Raw genomic sequence first — 18525 nt, forward strand, 5'->3', positions numbered from 1 at the left:
AAAGCTTTTAGTCTTTTCTGCAAAAATGAATATGGCTGTATTTTACTACACTATGATTCATTTTATAGGTTTAATTTTGTTGTCTCTTCATCTGAGCTCCATCTGTTGAAGATGGAGTTTCTGGAACTGAAGTACCGTCTACTGTCACTCTTAGTCCTTGCAGAATCAAAGTTAAAATCATGGATTATCAAATATGGAAGGCGAGAGTCGGTGGAACTACTTCTTCAAAATTATATCGTAAGTTGGGGTTGTTGTCTTCTTCTTTTTATAATTATTTTGAAATATTTATATTTAAGATTGCTGGAAATGAATAAAAGAACAGAAACAGAAATTAGACTTGACAGTCATTAACTTTATGACTTCATTCTTATGGAATATCCTTTCAGAGGTGAATCCATCTTCCTCATGGAGGAACTTTAGTCAAAAGGCTGAAAACGAGAATGATTATCTTTGCACCACCTCTTCAAAAACAGAAATAATGTCCCAGCTGCTTCCTGTCCAACCACCAACTTATCAAGCATATCTGGAGGTTCCAAATCCTAGATTTTTACTTACCTGAGATAACAATTCTAAAGAACTTAATTTCATCTTTTACAACTGTGTAGATGCACTTTATAGTGACTGTACACAGATTAAGTATAAAGATAGAGGTGGTTTTTGGCATGCAGTCCCCCACAGTACTTTTTTTTTTTTTAAAGTCTTCCAAATGGAGGAAAAAAAAAAAAAGAAGTTATGCTGCCTCTGTGCACTCGTTCAGTATACTATAGTGATAGGGTAGTAATTTTATTCTTTCAAAGAATGATTTTACTTCTCCTGCTCAGCATTAGTATATTAAACCTATTACTTTATTTCCTTTCTGCAAAGAGTTTGCTCCAGCTCTGCATCATCCATCATGTTAAGAAACAGAAGCTATTGACTTACAAGCGCTCATTGATATTTTCTCTTTCAGTCTTATGCTGCCGTATCTTGTTAAGTCCACCCTTGCAGTGCCAAGTGGCTGGTAGAATGGTACCACTGCTGCACTTCTATATTAGGGCGTGAGGGATTCTTACAAAAGGAGGGCTGGGCTAAATCCCTTTTTCCTTTTCTATCTAATCCATATGAGGAAAATCACACAGAAAAATTCAGTTTGGAACCATTATAGAACCATTCAGAGCCAGGACACTGCGTAGATAAAGTTATTCATGCCCCCACAGCCTGATAGTTTTTATTACTTTGGAATTTCCTCTACGAAGTGAGAATTGAAGACCTGTTCAGACCATTCCCGTTATATGTTTAAACTTGAGCAGTCAGCAACACATAAAAAATCAGGAGTTAAGCTTGTTTTAGACAAACTTTGCAAAATTCAGATGGTTATTTCAAATAACATAGTTTGCAAGAGTGATGTGCAATATCTAGGAGTTATAGTCCGTTTGTATACTCTGTAAGACTGTCACTACTAAACTGCTAAAAAGTGACAAGGGAAATAATGAGGAAGTGGACAGCTTGACTTTTGGATTATTATTTTATATCGCTACCTTATTTTTTGCTTTAAAAAGAACATTAAGTGGTGAGTTTGTATGTTACTTTGCAATTGCTTCTATTACTCTTACGCTTCAGGCCACTAAGGCTAAGATGGTCGTTCAGGGAAAGAAAATGCTCCCTTGCATCATTTTTGAAACTGCATCACATCAAAAATGAGGAAATTGGGACAAGAAGATAAATAGAGCTCAGTTTCATTCCTGATGCCCTTGTCATCTGGCTCTTTCCAGGTGTCCAGTAATGGAAAGAAACTTTATTTGCTTTGGCTTACCTGGGAGCAATTTTCTAGCACCAAGAGCCAAGTGTTACTCTTCCAGTTAATTAGGATTCTTACGTAGGAAAACTGTAGTCAGTAATTTAGAGTCAGAGATTATATTAGTAGGAGATAAAAATGTAGGTTTGTTTTTCTGCCAAAGCAGACTGAGCAATGTCATCATTCTAGGAATATGCGTAATTAGGATCTGGATAGAACATATGCCTGGAAAATATTTATGTACTGTAGCTTAAAAATTAAAGTGGTGGTTGTTACTTTATACCATCTTCTCTGCACCTGCCTCTCATATACCGTAAGGTCAGCACAAATTGTACACCATCAACCTGAAGAATATACTGTACTGAAGTCTCAGTTTTAATGGAGATACTGGGTATAGTTATCCATGGATTTTAAGCCCGGAAATGTATTTTGGCATTGCTGCACTAGCATTTTTTTAGTACCATATGCTGTACGGATATGCGAAAAGCTACGTATTTTCTTTAAGGGATCTTGCTAGATGGGAGACAATATTAACCAGTAAAATGTCTATATTTAATTTTTGAAAATATTTCCAATTGCTCTTGAGATCAGTATTATATAAGTAGTTTGACAGTCTTTTACTTTCTCAGATGAAGACTTGCAGGTTTTGGTTCGAGGTAAAATGTCTGTGTGTATGGGTTTGGCAGAAGTGAAAGTCAGGAGTTTGTCACATAATTCATGGAAAGCATGTAGTTCTGTATACATGCCAGATTATTTTTTTTTTTTTTACAGTAGAGCAGAGAAAAATTCTGATTGTCCTTGACTCTAGTTTCCTTGGTTATAAACACATTTCTAAATTACATACCAGATAACTGTAGTGATTTGACATAGCAACAGTAAAAGGTTTTAAAATAGATTTTTAGATGTATACTGGCTGGCACATTAATTTTTAAAACTGTTTTTCACATTAAATAATGTGGGTTGATGAATGTACAAAATCTAATTCTTGTACATTGAACTTTGAGCTCATTTAAAACCTAGTTTTACCCAAATCTCACTTGTACACATAGAATTTTGTCTATTCTGACATTTTAAAGCTTGTGTAGACATAAGTGAGATGTACTTGCCTTAATTTTGTAGATCTGTAACTGTGGAGGCATGGGAGGTAGTATAAGCTACAAAGCCATTCCAAAACTCTAGATAAGTACATTAGGTAAGGCAATGCAAAGGCTCTGTAAAAAAACAGGTTTTTCTCTCTTTTTTAACAGTGGTAATGCAAGATATAATATGCTTGCATAATATAGAGATAAAATTACATATTACACTTAAAAGAAGTAACATTTGTGAAAGACGTAAAAAAAAAATCAGTGTCATTTGCGATAAGGGATAGAGGTATAAATGATAAAGAGCCATAACTTTGTGACCAAAATATTTCCAGATAAATTATTCATCATGCTATAACACGTTACACAGCTAAAACATCACTCACAAAGGAAAAAACACTGTGTCACACTTTGGAAAAGCGACACCACTCTGTGTGGTGTTTCCTTAATCTTATTTTTATCAATTACAAGGGAGATAAAGGAAAACTGAATGAAAAGTCAAATGTTTTTCATCTCTTGAAGTGAAACCTGCCTTTCTGCAAAGGCTGAATACAGTAACAATTTTTAAAGTTTAACTGGATTTTATTTTTGTGGTGACCTATATCAACAAAATTTTCTCTTTTATTAAAATGTTTCCACTTAGATTTCAGTGTAAAACATTTTCCATAAAATAACTTTTAAGTTAATTGCTCAGTTCCTGCACATTCAAAGTATCATATGCTAGTGAGTTTTGGGAAGTCAGCAAGTAGCAGACTAACTAAGAACATATTAAATAATCTTTCCATATGCAAAGAAAATAAATTATTTGTAAAGGGAGACTCTGCTGTACCATTAATTTGAAAAGTTGAAATTTATATATTATAATGATGATAAATTAAATGTTATTTTATAATGATGAAAAAAAATTAATGGAGGAATAATGAAGTTAAAACTTGTCATCACTGTCCTGATGTAGTTTCATGGAAATGATCCTTATTCTTAATATCAATCTTTATTTTGTCTGTTGTAACATTTTTTTTTTCTTTTCAGTCTGTTATTGAAAATAGTAAGTTCTTTGAGCAGTATGAAGTTACTTACCAGATCTTGAAAAGAGCAGCTGAAATGTATGCCAAAGCAAATGGCTCAGGTAAATGCCTATGTTTCTTTCATTGTGGGGACACCATTTTAATCTCTTTAGACATAAGTATCATCTAAAAAGATCTCCTAATATTTGTTTCTTCCATGCAGCATTGCTGTACAGCAGCTGCGGTTCACTGGAAAGGCTACAGCCTCTGGTAGCAATTTCGCTTATTCTCTAGCATGAAGCCAGCTGGTACAGAGCAGCCTGAGCTCCTGCTGTTAAGATTTCTTAATCTCCAGAAGAAGATGGTGATGTTCAGGCTTCGTAATGGAGGAAGTCCATGGTCCATGCTAATTTCTGGATTGTTTCAGTGCTGTTGGTTTAGGCTAAAAGTACACCAGGGACCAAACTGGGAGTAGGGAAGATCATATTCTGCTGCCTGGAAATGCTCCCTGGCTTGGCTTCATTTACTAGAAAAGGACAAATAGAGAGTTGGTCCCAGTGTTGTTATAGTAGCAACAGTATCCTCTGATTTATTGAAGATTCTTCATTAACTGTGAAAAGCTACAAGAGGGACCTAAGTGATAGCTAAAGTATGGATATACATGAGAAAAATGAGTAGCTGATTCAACAGCTGCCTCCTGTAATTTCTGGACACTGCTGAGTTCAGTGAGAATGCATGAGGGCAATATTTGACCTAGATAGTTACAGACATGAGATCACTTTAATCTCTGCTGAGGAGATAACACAATGATGTCTGTGGAGGATTGCTGCAGCTGCTAAAGTGGTTAGCAGATGTGGAGAAAAAATAGATGTCTTTTTTTGTTGTGAAAGTTGATGATGGTGACAAAAAGTAAACATTTTTTACAAGGGGTTCTCACAAAGAATAAAATCAATAGATTTATTCAATGCTATTAAAAAATCCAGTAACAAATTCTTTTCTAAAGGGCAGCTACTGACTTATATGAATTCAGAAACAGTAGTGCAAATTAGAGGACACCTTAGCTAAAAAATCTTTTTAAAATTCCCTATATTATGCATGTTTTATGAAGTCTCAGGATTTTCTTGAGTCCTTTTTTTTTCTTTCTATTTTTTTTTTTTTTCTTCTGGAATGAGGGCACACTTGGTCCTTCATTGCTGTGAGGAAAATACTAAAAATTAAATGGCAAAAATTAGCACAGTTTGGTTTTAAAGCTGGTAGAAGGAAGATCAAAATTTCATTGAGTACTTTTCAGTGCAGACATGCTATGCATTTGTACATTATACATCTTTATTGTTTTCTGCTTTTTTAAGGAAACTTTCTCTCTTGATTTCTTTTATTACAGACCAGAAATGAACACCACACTGAATATGGAGTGTGACTGTTTTAATAAAGCACTCTTTTTATCTACTTTCCTTAGTCTTTAATTCACAGGTTTAATTTCTCAGTCATAATTTTGCACTAAAATTTGGCTTTGAACAGAACATATGTATATAAAAGCCTACCGAAACAGAAGTTGCAGTAAAATATAATTCCCTGATGAGAATGGATAAACATAACATAAGATTAAGCTTTACAGAAATACTAACGAACCAAAATAATCAATATCTTTCCCATATCTCAGTGGAAGAAGTTGAGAACGTGATGAAATTCATGAACGAAACATCAGCACAGTGGAGGAACCTGTCGGTAGAGGTGAGAAGTGTAAGAAGCATGTTGGAAGAAGTAATTGCTAATTGGGACAGATATAGCAGCACTGTGGCAGGTCTACAAGCTTGGCTAGAAGATGCTGAAAAAATGCTGAATCAGCCTGAACATTCTAAAAAGGTATGCACTAATAGCATATATATATATATATATGGCTATTTTGTAAATTATGAAATGAGGGATATGTTTTTGTATTTGTTTAGGTTGTTTTACAAAATGTCATACAAGAGGGAGATACTTTTTCAGTTTCTGGCATATTGTCTATGTTATCATAGGTGTTTCAATGTTTGCACGTATAGGGCGTACAGACATATACATGTATGCGCTCAATGAAGGAAGGCATCAGCTGTGATAACATGGTTAGAGGCATCTTTGACATGAATATAAGGCAGCAGTATTGCTTAGAGATAGGAATGTTACATGATTCACTCAAAGGCAAATACAGCTCAACACCAAAGTGCATAGTCATGTGCTGGGTATAGAGACACCTAAAGAAAAATGTTTTTTTCCACTCATTTTTCATCCATATAGGTGACAGATTTCAATATTTGTTGCCTTCACAAAACAACATTATTAATATGTGTTGTTAAGTTTGATGAGTAATTAATTAATCCATTTCCCTGGCATTTTAGAAATCTTTCAGACAGTTCCTTTTGTGGACCTGTGGTCATAAAGATAGCTTTTCTGTCTTTTTTTTTCTGTTCTAGTATTAGAGTACTGAACCACGAAGATTTATGTTTGTGAAACTTCAATAATGACCTAGATTGACATGAATAATACTGCATTTAATTTTCATCCAATCCCAACATAGCAGCTATACAGCTCTTAAAACCATAGTTACTGCAAGTAACTTGGCAGTGTTTAAAATGAAATATTCTTATATCCATATATATGAATAAAATCAAAATGTTTATTTCTCTGATCAGTTTTATAACTTTACCTTTAAAGATTTTCAAAGCAGAAATCTAAACATATCCATACTTCTGATTTCTAACTTAAATCCAACAAATATTTCTTACCTTTCTGATATATGAAGAGTTTCAAAAAGCCTTGTTGAAAACCTTAGACATGAAAGCATTATTCTTTCCAAAATGCAAATTTCTCCTTAAAATTACATTATCTCAAAACTGTTAAAGATTACTGAGAGGTAACATAATCCACCTATAGACTGAGATACGTATTTTAAAAGTTATGTCTTTCAATGTTGAATATCTCCCTTCACAACAATAATGTTCACTTAGATAGTTCCGAGGATAGTTCTGATTTAGCAGTTTTAATATTTGGTTATTAAAACCAAAAGCAATGCTCATATTGGTTTAAACAGTTAATAGTCATAGAACCATCAACACAAGCATCTGGAATCACAACTGAAAGATGATAACTATTGCTTGGAATATGGCATAAAACTTTTTTAAACATTTCTGAATATTTGTTCGGTAAAACCATAAATTTATCAGTAATGAAATACAAAGATTTCATTGATGCTCATTTGCAAACCTTATCTGAATTACTAAAAACCACCATATTCTATCCAAGACAAAGACCACAGTAGTCCCTTACCATACTGTCATGCTTGCTGCTTCTTTCCATTATCTCTGTATGGTTTCAAGACAGCAAGTACCACTGTTCTGTTTGCAGAAGAAAGTGGCTTTTGGCTTTCTCATTGGTTTCTGTTTTCAGAAACCTTATTGTGAACCTGTAGCACAGAAGATCTTGCAAATAAGATCAGTATGTGCTTGGATTTTTTCTACCTCAAAATACTAGAAATTTAACAGTAAATAAGTATTGATTTATCAGTAAATAAGCATTAATGAACAAACTGCTGCCTTTACAACTTCTTTATTTGCTTACAGTACCACTTAAGCACTTCCCATCATAACCCCCTTGTAACTTTGCTCTCCCACACCTTTCTCCAACAGCTGTATTCAAAGGGTATCAAAGGGCTTCTAGATCTCATGTGGGGACTTCCCTAAAAAGAGAACTGCATTGTTTTAATTGAGAATGAAGTGTGCTTCACAGCACCTTCCAAACTTGTCCAAATTTTACACATGCTCTAGGTTGGCTTCCAAAATGGAGAGACTCTCCTGCAGGGTCTGAGGAAGGTAATGGTTTGTGGGAATAAGTGTGTGGGAGCAAGGACCCGAGTAGTTTACTCTGTGCTTTTTCCTTCTTGACCTCTAGTAAGCCTGACCATTGGAGAACTGACCAGTACCAGATTCAGACAACTTAATTTCTTTTGGATTTCCTTACAGAGAGTAGCCTTTGCACAAAGCAAGGGTTGTGCTCCACTGTGAATAGAAAATGATTCAAACTGCATATAAAGTTTTCTGAGATGATTAAGTTTATTCACTGATACATCAGTACGGAGCACCTGTACTCTACTGATCTCAGCTTTAGGTATTTAACGCACTGTGTTGTTCAATTCTCTCTTCAACAAATTTGAGCAGTATTATATCCATTCAATGTTTTCTTTTGGGTTGTATATCAGAACTGGTTTTGCATGTGGATGAGTTCTGACAAGTATAAACTATAAAGTTTCAGAACTGTAGCTCTGCAACTTGAAATGACTGACAGTACAGTTGGACTTTTTCACATCCAGCCCTAAGCAAAGGATTGCATGGGACTATCACTGTCAGATCAACAGTCTTGGAATTATAAGGTAGACCAATAGTCATAAATTGGGTCAGTGCCCCTTTCTTAGTGGGAACAGTCCCTGCCATGTGTCATCCATTTAATTGTGCATCATTTGGGAGAAGGGTAGTGGGGACAAGCCAAAACCATGTCAGAGAAGATGTGGACAATCATGGGACAGTGACTGAGTCCTGTTTTGTTTACTGATATAGCTGTAGTCAGTGCCTGGAGATACTTGCCTTAGGAACAATTGCCCATCCTCTTGAAGAGCAAAAAGGAAGGGGAGGGAGCTGGTCTTTTTCTTCTCTACCAATTTATATTTGTGTACCTGCCTGCAAGATGCACAGAAGCATTTGACACTATGGCTGGGCTAGTTTGGCTGTCTCGCTGGAACAGGGGAAAAAAATCAGTGACAACCATCCCTTTCCCCTCCCTACTGACCTACTCTGAGATAGGAGGAAGCAATGATAAAGAATCAGTCTTCTCAGATCTCATGGGATGGCAGACCCTGGAAAGCTGCATATGGTTCACAGCAGGGGAACAATCTTTCTACAATCTGTATATGGCCTAGGTTACTATCAGCCCATACCATTTCAAGACAAGACAGAAATTTGATGAGCCCTAACAGTGTTTTCAGTTATGGACCTTTCTCTTAAGGAGGAGTTCTATTAGTTTAATTGAAGCTACTCACTGGAGTAAAATGAGCTGTAAGTAAACTGTGGTAAATTTTAATTCCACAGGTTATGTTCACAGACATAAAATTCTATTATGGCATATCTAATATGAAAAGCTTCAGAGGATAATTATTCAAAGAGTTTTATCAAGCCATTAACTGGTGATTAAATTTCAGATTAATGATTTAAGATAAAGAGTAATTGGAAAGGTGTTTCCATTTTCTTCTTCAGGATTTCTTCCGGCACTTACCTCATTGGATCCAACAGCACACAGCCATGAATGATGCTGGTAATTTTCTGATTGAAACATGTGATGAGACCATTTCCAGAGACCTTAAACAGCAGCTTCTGTTACTAAATGGAAGATGGAGAGAATTGTTTATGCAAGTTAAGCAGGTATGAGGTTTTGCTGTTACTTTTAAATATTTACTTTGTCATTTCCGTGCAAACAAGACAAATTTGCCCCACTAGCAGGGCTGTAGGACCACTTACTAAAGTCTCTAACTGTGCATCATTATTTAAATTAGAAATTAATCCCTGACAGTAGTTTATTTTATTGTGGCTTTTCCTTTGTTTATCTTTTTGATTATACAACTTTTTATTTTTGGACGTTTTCAGCTAGTATAAGCTCTAGTTTTTCTTTATAATTTCCTGTCTTGGTACAGTGAATATTATTTATGCATATCATCTACTGTTCATCAAAGAAAATGTTTAGTTTTAAGTAGCTATTGGGATTGTAAAAGCTCTGTAAAACTGACAGTGAAAATGGTGAAACTGAATATTTTTGCTACTCTTTAATGATAGTTGTATTCAATTATTTTACTGCAACCATAAGCAGGTACAATACAAATTAATAAACTAAATGTTTTCCCCAAATTGGTCAGACATTACTTTGATCTTGTGCACAAGAAGGCACTGATATTAAATGAAAAAACTACGCTTTATATCATGTAAGAGATTCAACTAATTGGAAAAGAGTTGTTGCTTCTATATTTGCTCTTTAAAAAGCAAAGAGAAGATGTGAGATAAATTACACAGAAGTATTTCACACCTTATAAAGACATTAGGAAATATCTTTGCAATAGCCAATATACATCTGATGATATTTTCCCCTTCCAGTGATTTTAAATAGCAGTTGCCCTTCTGAAGATGCTGAACCTATTTTCTTTACTGGCATGATTATTTCCATTGCAGTCAAGTTAAGTGGAAAAGCAAATAATGATTGCCTCTTTTTTATTGTAACTTTTCCAAACCGTTGACTAGAATGTTCTCAAGCTTTATTTGCTGATGATATTTAGGATGATTCACTGTAAAACACTAATGTCCAGGATGTAAATGTCTCTTCCCCTACTTATGCAGCTTCTTTCACGTGCTGGCTGTCTTTTCTCACTGGCTTTTCATGTGTCTGTAGTACAGCTCTTTCCATTTTCTTCGACCTGTGTTTCCCCTTCCTCCAGCCAGCAGCACTTTTAGTTACCCTTCAGCTTTTCTAGGCTTTCCATGTTCTATGCTCTTTGCTGAATTTTCAAAATTTATACTGTAGGTAATGAGAAATGAAGTGAGATGTTGATTCTGGGTTAGAAACAAATGAGAGTCTGGCATTCACCAAATGACCCGAACATTAGAAAAAGCTGACCTCTTGTATGAATGTATCAGCACTATTGACACCGAGGCGGATGATTAGTGTCTAACAAATTTAGATTAGTTTCCATTATTTTGTATTGTGTTGAGTACAATTTGTTCAGCAAACAATTACACTGAATACATGCTAATTCTCTTAAGTCATTATTTAATTGCCAGATATTTCATTTTGGGGTGTTATTTTTTTGTTTGTTTCCTTTTACTTTACATTTTCTTAGTATGCTCGAGCAGATGAACTGGACAAAATGAAGAAGGAATACTTGGATGGTGTTGCCCATTTGACAGCTTTTATTGATGGAAGCAACAGGAAATTTTTGGTCCCTGTAGAAGTGTCCTTCCTTGATGTCAAAATGTTTGTACAAGATTTAGAAGTAAGTGTCTTGCTTCCATTCCTTTCTTTCTCCTTCGTAAGACAGAAACTTGTAACTATTTAAATCTGTGAGCATAAAATTATTTTATTATGCATTTCAATTATTATTATTTTTTAACCAGTGGTGCTTTTCGTATTATTTTTGCTATAGCTAATATAAATCATTGTATTCTATGAGTGACATTTCTAGAGTACATTTCCAAAACAGCATCCAACTGGATATTTCTTTCTGTGTAGTTCCAAATCACATTCAGGTGAGCTGACTGATACCCTTTGACACAGCTTTCATGCATTTGAACTATGATCCGGTATTCACTAAAATCAGTGATGAAAACAATTAATAATTGGAATATATACCTTTTATATCTTGAGAACAGACTTGTTTCTCCCATGAATGTATAAATGCTGTTGTTAATTTTATTTTTTTTTAAACATTTGTTTCAGAATATTAAGCAAAAATTGCCTGCAATGGAAGCTCAGTACAAAATGGTTACAAGAACAGCCCAACTTGTTACAAAAGAAGTTTCCGAAGAGGAAGTGAAGGAAATCCTTGGAACTTTGACAAGGATCAAAGAGCAGCTGAGCAAGGTTGCAGAATACTTTTTCTACTTTGTATGTTGTTGACTGTTGAACTAATCAATAGTAAACTCCCCTACAAAAATGCTCAGATACATGCATTTTAGCAAATATATAGTTATAGTAACAGTAGATTGATTCAGAGAAAAATATTACTTCTTTTAGACTTTAAGACTAGCATCTTTAAATTTAATACTCTTTTCTTTTAAAAGTAATACAAAATCAGGATTGATCTATCTTTAAAGAGGCAGGTAGCAACTATATACACCCACATGAAGAAGAAGCTGCTATTTTTGAATATTACAACTTTTTTAATAATTATTTTTCTTTAAAATGGCCTAAAGGTTAAGGAGTATTCCTGTGCCCTGCTCTATGAATGCCAGCGTCTACTGTCTCCACTGGAAGAACTGGAGAAACAAATCACACATTTTTATGAATCTCTTGAAAAAGTCAATGAAATAATTTCTATCCTGGATCCTGAAGCACAACCCACATCTGTTCTTAAACAAAAAGCCCAAGTAAGTTTCAAAAACATATTCAAAAACAAAGATCTGCTGCTCAAATATTTACAATTAACTTTCTAGGAATCTGGATTGCACCTTGGAAAGCTGAGCAAATGTTTCTTCATGTTCAGGCAGAAAACATAGCCTATCCTAAAGTCAGCTACAACGACTGAAACTTGTGTTCCCTCCTAGTGCCTGTGGTTTCAATCCAAGAAGTAAATATAAGACCTTTTTTTTTATTTTTTATTTAAATGTAGTGGAAATTGGCCTGAATTATCAGAAATACATTGGATTTTTTATTAAGCAGATGAAATAACATGATTGGGAACTTCCCTAGGTTTGCTTGGACAATTATGGAAGTTTCTTAGAAGTCTGGAAGTAGTTTCTTTGAAGTGCATTGTAGTAAAACCTTAACTTTTCTCCCTGACCAATAAATGTTTCATTCTGGAGGAATTCGGAGCTAGTCAGAACTCACTTGGAAAGGTAAATGAAAGTATGAGGATCTTGCATAGGAATTGGCATTCATCCTTGTACATGTGTGGTATGTAGCCTAGAGATAGTCCCTCAAAATTGATGTACACATTTCATTACAATCAATTTTGACAGGTAATATAATTAAATGGATTTTTTTTATGGGAAGATGAAGTCTTTCAAAGCCATTTAGAGACCCTTGCAAAAAAAAATAAAAAAAAATAATATATTGGAACAAAGATATTTATTTTTGTGTGTTTGTGTGTGTGTGTGTGTGTATATATATGTGTGTATATATATATATATATATATATATATATATATATATATAAACAAAATTAGCTCAAACCTATAATGACTCTGGAGATTGGCCCAATAATTCAACAAGAAGGGTATTCTCTTCCAGTGACTTTAAGCTTTTATTGCATTTCAGTAAAAAATGAACTGGTGAGCTTGAATCAAGCCAGTCTGTTTCTCTTCCCAAGTAAATCCTTTTCTGTTTATGAGCGCTGGCTGAGTCATGTGTCCAAGCTGCAGGTTAAGGAGCAGCTTATAAGAGTGCTCCTTTCCTCTGCTTCTGAAGGTTAACCTGCCCCAAAAAGTTGTAATAAAAAGACATTTTTCTTCTGCAATGACTTGCCAACCAAGGAACCAAAATGTTCTCAGTTATATGGAGGGTGTTGGTTTCTGCAGATCAGACAGTAAACAGAGATTTGTGCTGAGGAGTACAGAATACAGTATTCCTTCAATAGAAGAACAGTCTTCTCAACACAGAATGTTTTAAACATTCGTTTCAGCCTGTGCAGCTTCATGCATGTTTTCTTTTCTTCTCTCTCTCTGGTTTGTTTTTTTGTTTTTTGTTTTTTGTTTGTTTGGGTGTTTTTTGGTTTTTTTTTTTGTTTTGTTTTGTTTATGTTTTTTTTTGGGGGGGTGGTGCTTGTTTTGTTTGGGGTTTTTTGTTTGTTTGGGGTTTTTTTGTTTGTTTTGTTTTTCTTTTTTAGTATAATTCTCGTTATTTAATGCCATTTTTGGTGAAATCTGAATTCCAATAGTTTACATGAAAGGTTAATTTGTTGAAAGGCAAGAAAGGTTAACATCTCAACCTGCTACTGAGAGTTGTCATTCTACTATCTACTGTTTGCACTGCTGCCTACTTACAATTATACAAGAAATATGGACATCCCAAAACATTAAAACACAGAATAATGTATTGACCTGCATTCTCTAAAATTATCCGAAAGGCTTGCGTACATGTCTGTCTTTTTAAAGACAGCTAGAATTCTATTTGGGTACAGGACTCTGTACACAAGGAAAAAGTTGTGTGGTCTGTGTTATTCCATATAACATTTTGTATAGTCTGTTTGTCGTGATGCTTTAACCTCATCACTTTTGTTCTTATTGTCTAAAAATATCTTCCTGTTATTTTGCCAAACTTTTCTCTCCTTTGTTCCTGGCCAGGGTGGATATATGTTTTTTTCTTTCAGGATTTGGTAGCTTATCAAGAAAACTGCAAGAAAGATTTGTCCCTGATTGAGAGGAATAGTCAGAGTATCCTGCAGTGCGTGGCTTCGAGCGAAGTGTTACAGCATTTCCATCAGTCAACATTTCAGAAGAAAGTTACACAAGTTCAGCTTACTTTTCAGGTAAATATGTCATACCTTTGTGCATATTTTTGAAAGCTTGTTTATATGCAGCTGATCCATCCTACCATATCTCCATTTCATCACTCTGTAGCTACTGTCATAGAGAGCTCTTCTCTCTGGTGTCAAGTTATTAATTAAGGATTTGCCTGTATTATGTACTAAGAGATCGGGAAACCAATGGTCATGTTTTCCATGCAGTTATTCAGGGGTGAGCCTGCCTCAGAGGAACCTGGGACTTAAGGAGAACTTCCACACATCTCAGGCTCCTTTGGAATGAGGAACCTGAAATCCACCTCTTGGGGCTGCACTTTTTTTTGTTTCTCCTGACTTTCTTGGCTCCTATACTCCCATACATCCCCTTTCACACAAAGTATGGAAACATACACAAAGTATGTAAACTTATGCAAATGCTACTATTGCTGGGCTTTATATTTCCTCAGAAAATGCAGTGGATCATGAATATAGGAACCTGCAAATATATGTTTGCATTTGTTAATGTAAAGATGTTACTTTGAACTATAATCCCCCTTACCTGTAGAGCTCTATACTGTTATTAGCCGTATTGATATTTTTGGGGCCATTCAGCCTCAGTCTATCCCTGCTTTAGCATGAAATTAACCATTATGTGGGAGTCATATCTGCAGATGTTGGGTTCTATTAGATTTGTTTTCAGGCAATTATTATTCAATATAAAGCTATCTAAATTGAATTTAAATCTACGGAAAATAATTGATAAAGAGCTGTCTCTGAAAAATGGATTTCAGAATTAAGTACAACCCACAAAATACAATATAAAAGATCAGTGGGTTTTGGGTTACAATTTAGAAATTATTCTAGCTTACAGTAAGAGAAGAAGATACAGTTGTAGCTTGGTAAATTTACCATTTTAGACATTAATTATTTTCTTTCTATAAAGATGGATGGTGATTTATCTCTTTTGTGTTGATCTATCTTGTGTTGGAAAATAAACCTATAAAACATGGCTTAACCATACAAAGTGTGGCATACCCAGAGTTAAAATATTTATGGATCTGTAAGGTTGCATTTTCTCATGTAAAGAATACATTCCTATGTGATTCTACAGAAATTTTTATCAGGAAACTTTAAACAGTTTAGCAAGATGTGTGAGAACTACGGTTTTCATTAGCTCTCTAGATAAAATTATTACAATTCTTTACACTGTAGTCGGTGAGGATGGTAAAGTTTATGGTTAGTAAGCAGTGTTGGAATTACCTTGCTGCAGTTGAACTGGTGAAATGTTCATTTCTCCTGGTAAATTTTTTACTTGCTTATGGAATTATAACCATTGGATAATGCAGTGCACTGGGGCAGACTACAAAGCAGAGTAACGAAGAGCTGCAACTAAGGTTTCAAAACAAAGATTTCAGAGCAGCAACTAAACCACATAATTTGCTGCCTTTCTCTCAAGTGGCTTTCTCCTGGTTCTTATCTAGCCTACTCATGTGATAATCATATAAATCCCCTTCAGGTCCAAAGACTTGTAGCATGGAACTGGTTGGATCCATAGGTCAAACCACCTTAATGTAGAGTCGTGTAAGAGGAAGTAGTCTGGTACTAAGAAAAATGGAATGGCAAGCTTTTAGCCATACCAACCATACACTTGAAAGCAGGCCTTAGGAAAGAAACACCATCCACATGGCAGAGGCATTCTGAAGGTATACCAGAGACATCTCTGTGAAGTCGCTATCCACTTTTATTTGAATGAAGGATGACATTAGCATGAACCTTAGTATACGTATTAAAAATTGGGAAAATGGGAGCATGAAAAGGAGAAACACTTGTGAACACTATATATTTGAAAAAGTGACACCAATCACATGCATTTTTGTAAGGTCATGGTAAAAGAGAGCAAATAAAAATCAATGAGAAAGTGCCAGCTGTTTTTCTTTGCTTATAACTCAGAATATGGTCAGGAAAGCTGGTGACTGGAGAAAAAACATAGAAGCAAATAGCCGTTTGATGAAGAAATTTGAGGAGTCTAGAGCAGAACTGGAGAATGTAATACAGATTGCCAATTGTTGCTTAAAAGAAAAAGGAAATCCTGAAGAACTTCTCAGGAAACATAGCGTGAGTAAATTGTCCGACATTCCTTATGGAAATCTTTGAGTGCATGACATACAAGTGAAAAACCTACTTAATTTTAAAATTGATATGGATTTCTTTCACATATAGAAGTTATACAGATCAAGTCAAACTAATGTTAAGATTGAAAAACAAAAAGGAAAAAAGATCACCCCTCTTACTGATGAATGTAAGCAAGCAGAAGGCAAAGAGAGAAGATCCCCTAGAAATTAGAGTCTGTTTTGCCAGTAGAACCATTGGGAGTGAGGACACTACATTTTGCCAGTCTCGCAAATCCACTCCCTTTTTTTTTTTTCTTTCAGATTAATATATGTCCCATAACCATTACTTATGCATGCAACTTTAAAATGTATTCTTGTTAAAATACCATTTTAGTATACTGGCTGAGAATAAATTAATTTTCTGGACCTTAAATAGCTAGAAATAGTTCTTTCCTTATCTCAAACTTCAGTTCTTCAATGCAGCACAAGCAACCTTGAAACTTACAGATCATGTTAGGGAACTTCATGTTGGCAGGTTATCATATCAATAACCATCTTCATCTTCTCACCTTCTCACTTTACTCCTCAACTTCAGGAATTCTTTAACCAGTTGGATCAGAGAGTCCTAAATGCCTTTCTGAAAGCTTGTGATGAACTTACTGACATCCTCCCAGAACAAGAGCAACACAACCTGCAGGAAGCTGTCAGAAAACTCCATAGGCAGTGGAAGGTTAGTAACATTGAATGATGTCTCTGGAAATTGTAAGTCTTAACTTTGGAATGTTTCTGCATGATCTATATTTTGAAAAATAAAATAAAATAAAAAGTTGTATTATTTGGCTTCCTGTACAATTAGAAAAAAATATTTATTTTACAACATTAGATACAATTACACCTGCAAGTACCCTCTTGAAAAAAACCTGTTAAGTGGTCAGAAATCAAGAACTGAGAAATTAATTATGAAACCTTAATTTCTCCCCCTACATACAGCCATAATAATACCTGCATTAAGAAGATTTATTGAGAATAGGTGCTAGCTTTTCTTACCTTATGCTGGTGTTGGATGATTGACTTTCCCAACCTTAATTAAACAAATTTGTAAGAGATCAGGCTATCAGTTTAAATTGTGTCTTCTGCCAAAGCCTCTAACAACTGAACAAACATTGCTCATAAGCTATGGAATTTTTTGCCTGCTACAGCATGTTGCAGGTCAAAGCTGGAGTGATGGATGAGTGGTTTCTCACTAGCATGCAAACAGGGACCTCTGGAAGCAGTTGTGACTATAGCTTCATGTGAATATAGCATTGTTATTGTTTGCTTTATTGTTTTATACAGGAAATATTTGGTATATCTTGCCAGGAATCAAGATGTCTCTCTAATCTGCCTTTATACATACATATTCTGTTCCCCAAAAATGTATGACCTTATGATATATACTGGTAACAGAGTTGCTTTATTTACTTAAATAAATACGGAGAAAGTTCCATCTGTTCGTGAATATATATGCTTTATTTTCCATAGTTGCAGTTTTTAGATAATTTATTTGTAGTAACGTCACATTGAGCTAATGAGAACAATGTTTTATCTCTGTGCTTGTTTATTGCCCCTGTGGGTGTGTAGGATCTTCAAACAGAGGCACCATATCATTTGATCCACTTGAAGATAGAAATACAGAAAAGCAGGTTCCTGGTCACAGTGGAGGAGTGCAAAGCTGAACTAGCTCGACAGAACAAGGTGTTGTCAAGAGAAGGCAATGAAAGGATGATTGAGGAGCACAAGGTATGAATTATATGCCACCACGTGGGCATTTACAGAAGTGCATTTCAATGTCAATAATAAAAAGGTCTGACCAACTCTTAAGCCACCAAACACTGTGCACAACTACACAAAAATTTAACAAATTTAATTAGTCTTTAGCAAAAATTTTTATTTGAGCTTAGTACAGATACATAGATATACTTTGTGATTTCTGCCAATTTTTTTTTTTTTATTGAATTTTCTGCTGTCTCCCATCAGTTATTCTTCGGTGACAAGGGACCTTACCAGCTGTGTGAGAAAAGGCTACAAAGGATTGAAGAACTGTGCCAAAAACTGCCAGTTTCTGATCCAGTGAGGGCTACATTGGAAAGCAGCCAACGAATCTTGAAGGATCTCAAATCCCAGATAAACAGCACATACATAAAGCTAACAGAGCACTCGGACACCTGGAAGGGCTATAAGAACAGGTGTCAGCTCAATTGCTAGCTGGGTCTCATAGAGCCTTATGTGTGGTCACTCCTCTAAATATCATCATAGAACAGTACCATGTAAAGAATGATACTGTGTTGTT

The 18525-nt window shown here is 35.0% G+C and overlaps 1 protein-coding gene across 1 annotated transcript in view; it reads left to right on the top strand.

Moving 5' to 3' along the window:
* The window catches only part of SYNE1 (spectrin repeat containing nuclear envelope protein 1), a 255963-nt gene that overhangs the window by 37047 nt on the left and 200391 nt on the right, over nucleotides 1-18525 (top strand). The window contains exons 14-25 of the mRNA XM_074162789.1: nucleotides 69-237; nucleotides 3886-3982; nucleotides 5521-5723; nucleotides 9140-9304; nucleotides 10768-10920; nucleotides 11364-11507; nucleotides 11840-12013; nucleotides 13954-14112; nucleotides 16036-16200; nucleotides 16792-16926; nucleotides 17817-17975; nucleotides 18213-18421. Coding sequence (XP_074018890.1) covers nucleotides 69-237; nucleotides 3886-3982; nucleotides 5521-5723; nucleotides 9140-9304; nucleotides 10768-10920; nucleotides 11364-11507; nucleotides 11840-12013; nucleotides 13954-14112; nucleotides 16036-16200; nucleotides 16792-16926; nucleotides 17817-17975; nucleotides 18213-18421 — 1932 coding nt within the window. The remainder of the gene's footprint in view (nucleotides 1-68; nucleotides 238-3885; nucleotides 3983-5520; nucleotides 5724-9139; nucleotides 9305-10767; nucleotides 10921-11363; nucleotides 11508-11839; nucleotides 12014-13953; nucleotides 14113-16035; nucleotides 16201-16791; nucleotides 16927-17816; nucleotides 17976-18212; nucleotides 18422-18525) is intronic.

The sequence above is a fragment of the Numenius arquata genome, chromosome 2, assembly GCF_964106895.1.
Source record: "Numenius arquata chromosome 2, bNumArq3.hap1.1, whole genome shotgun sequence".
NCBI classification, from domain to species: domain Eukaryota; kingdom Metazoa; phylum Chordata; class Aves; order Charadriiformes; family Scolopacidae; genus Numenius; species Numenius arquata.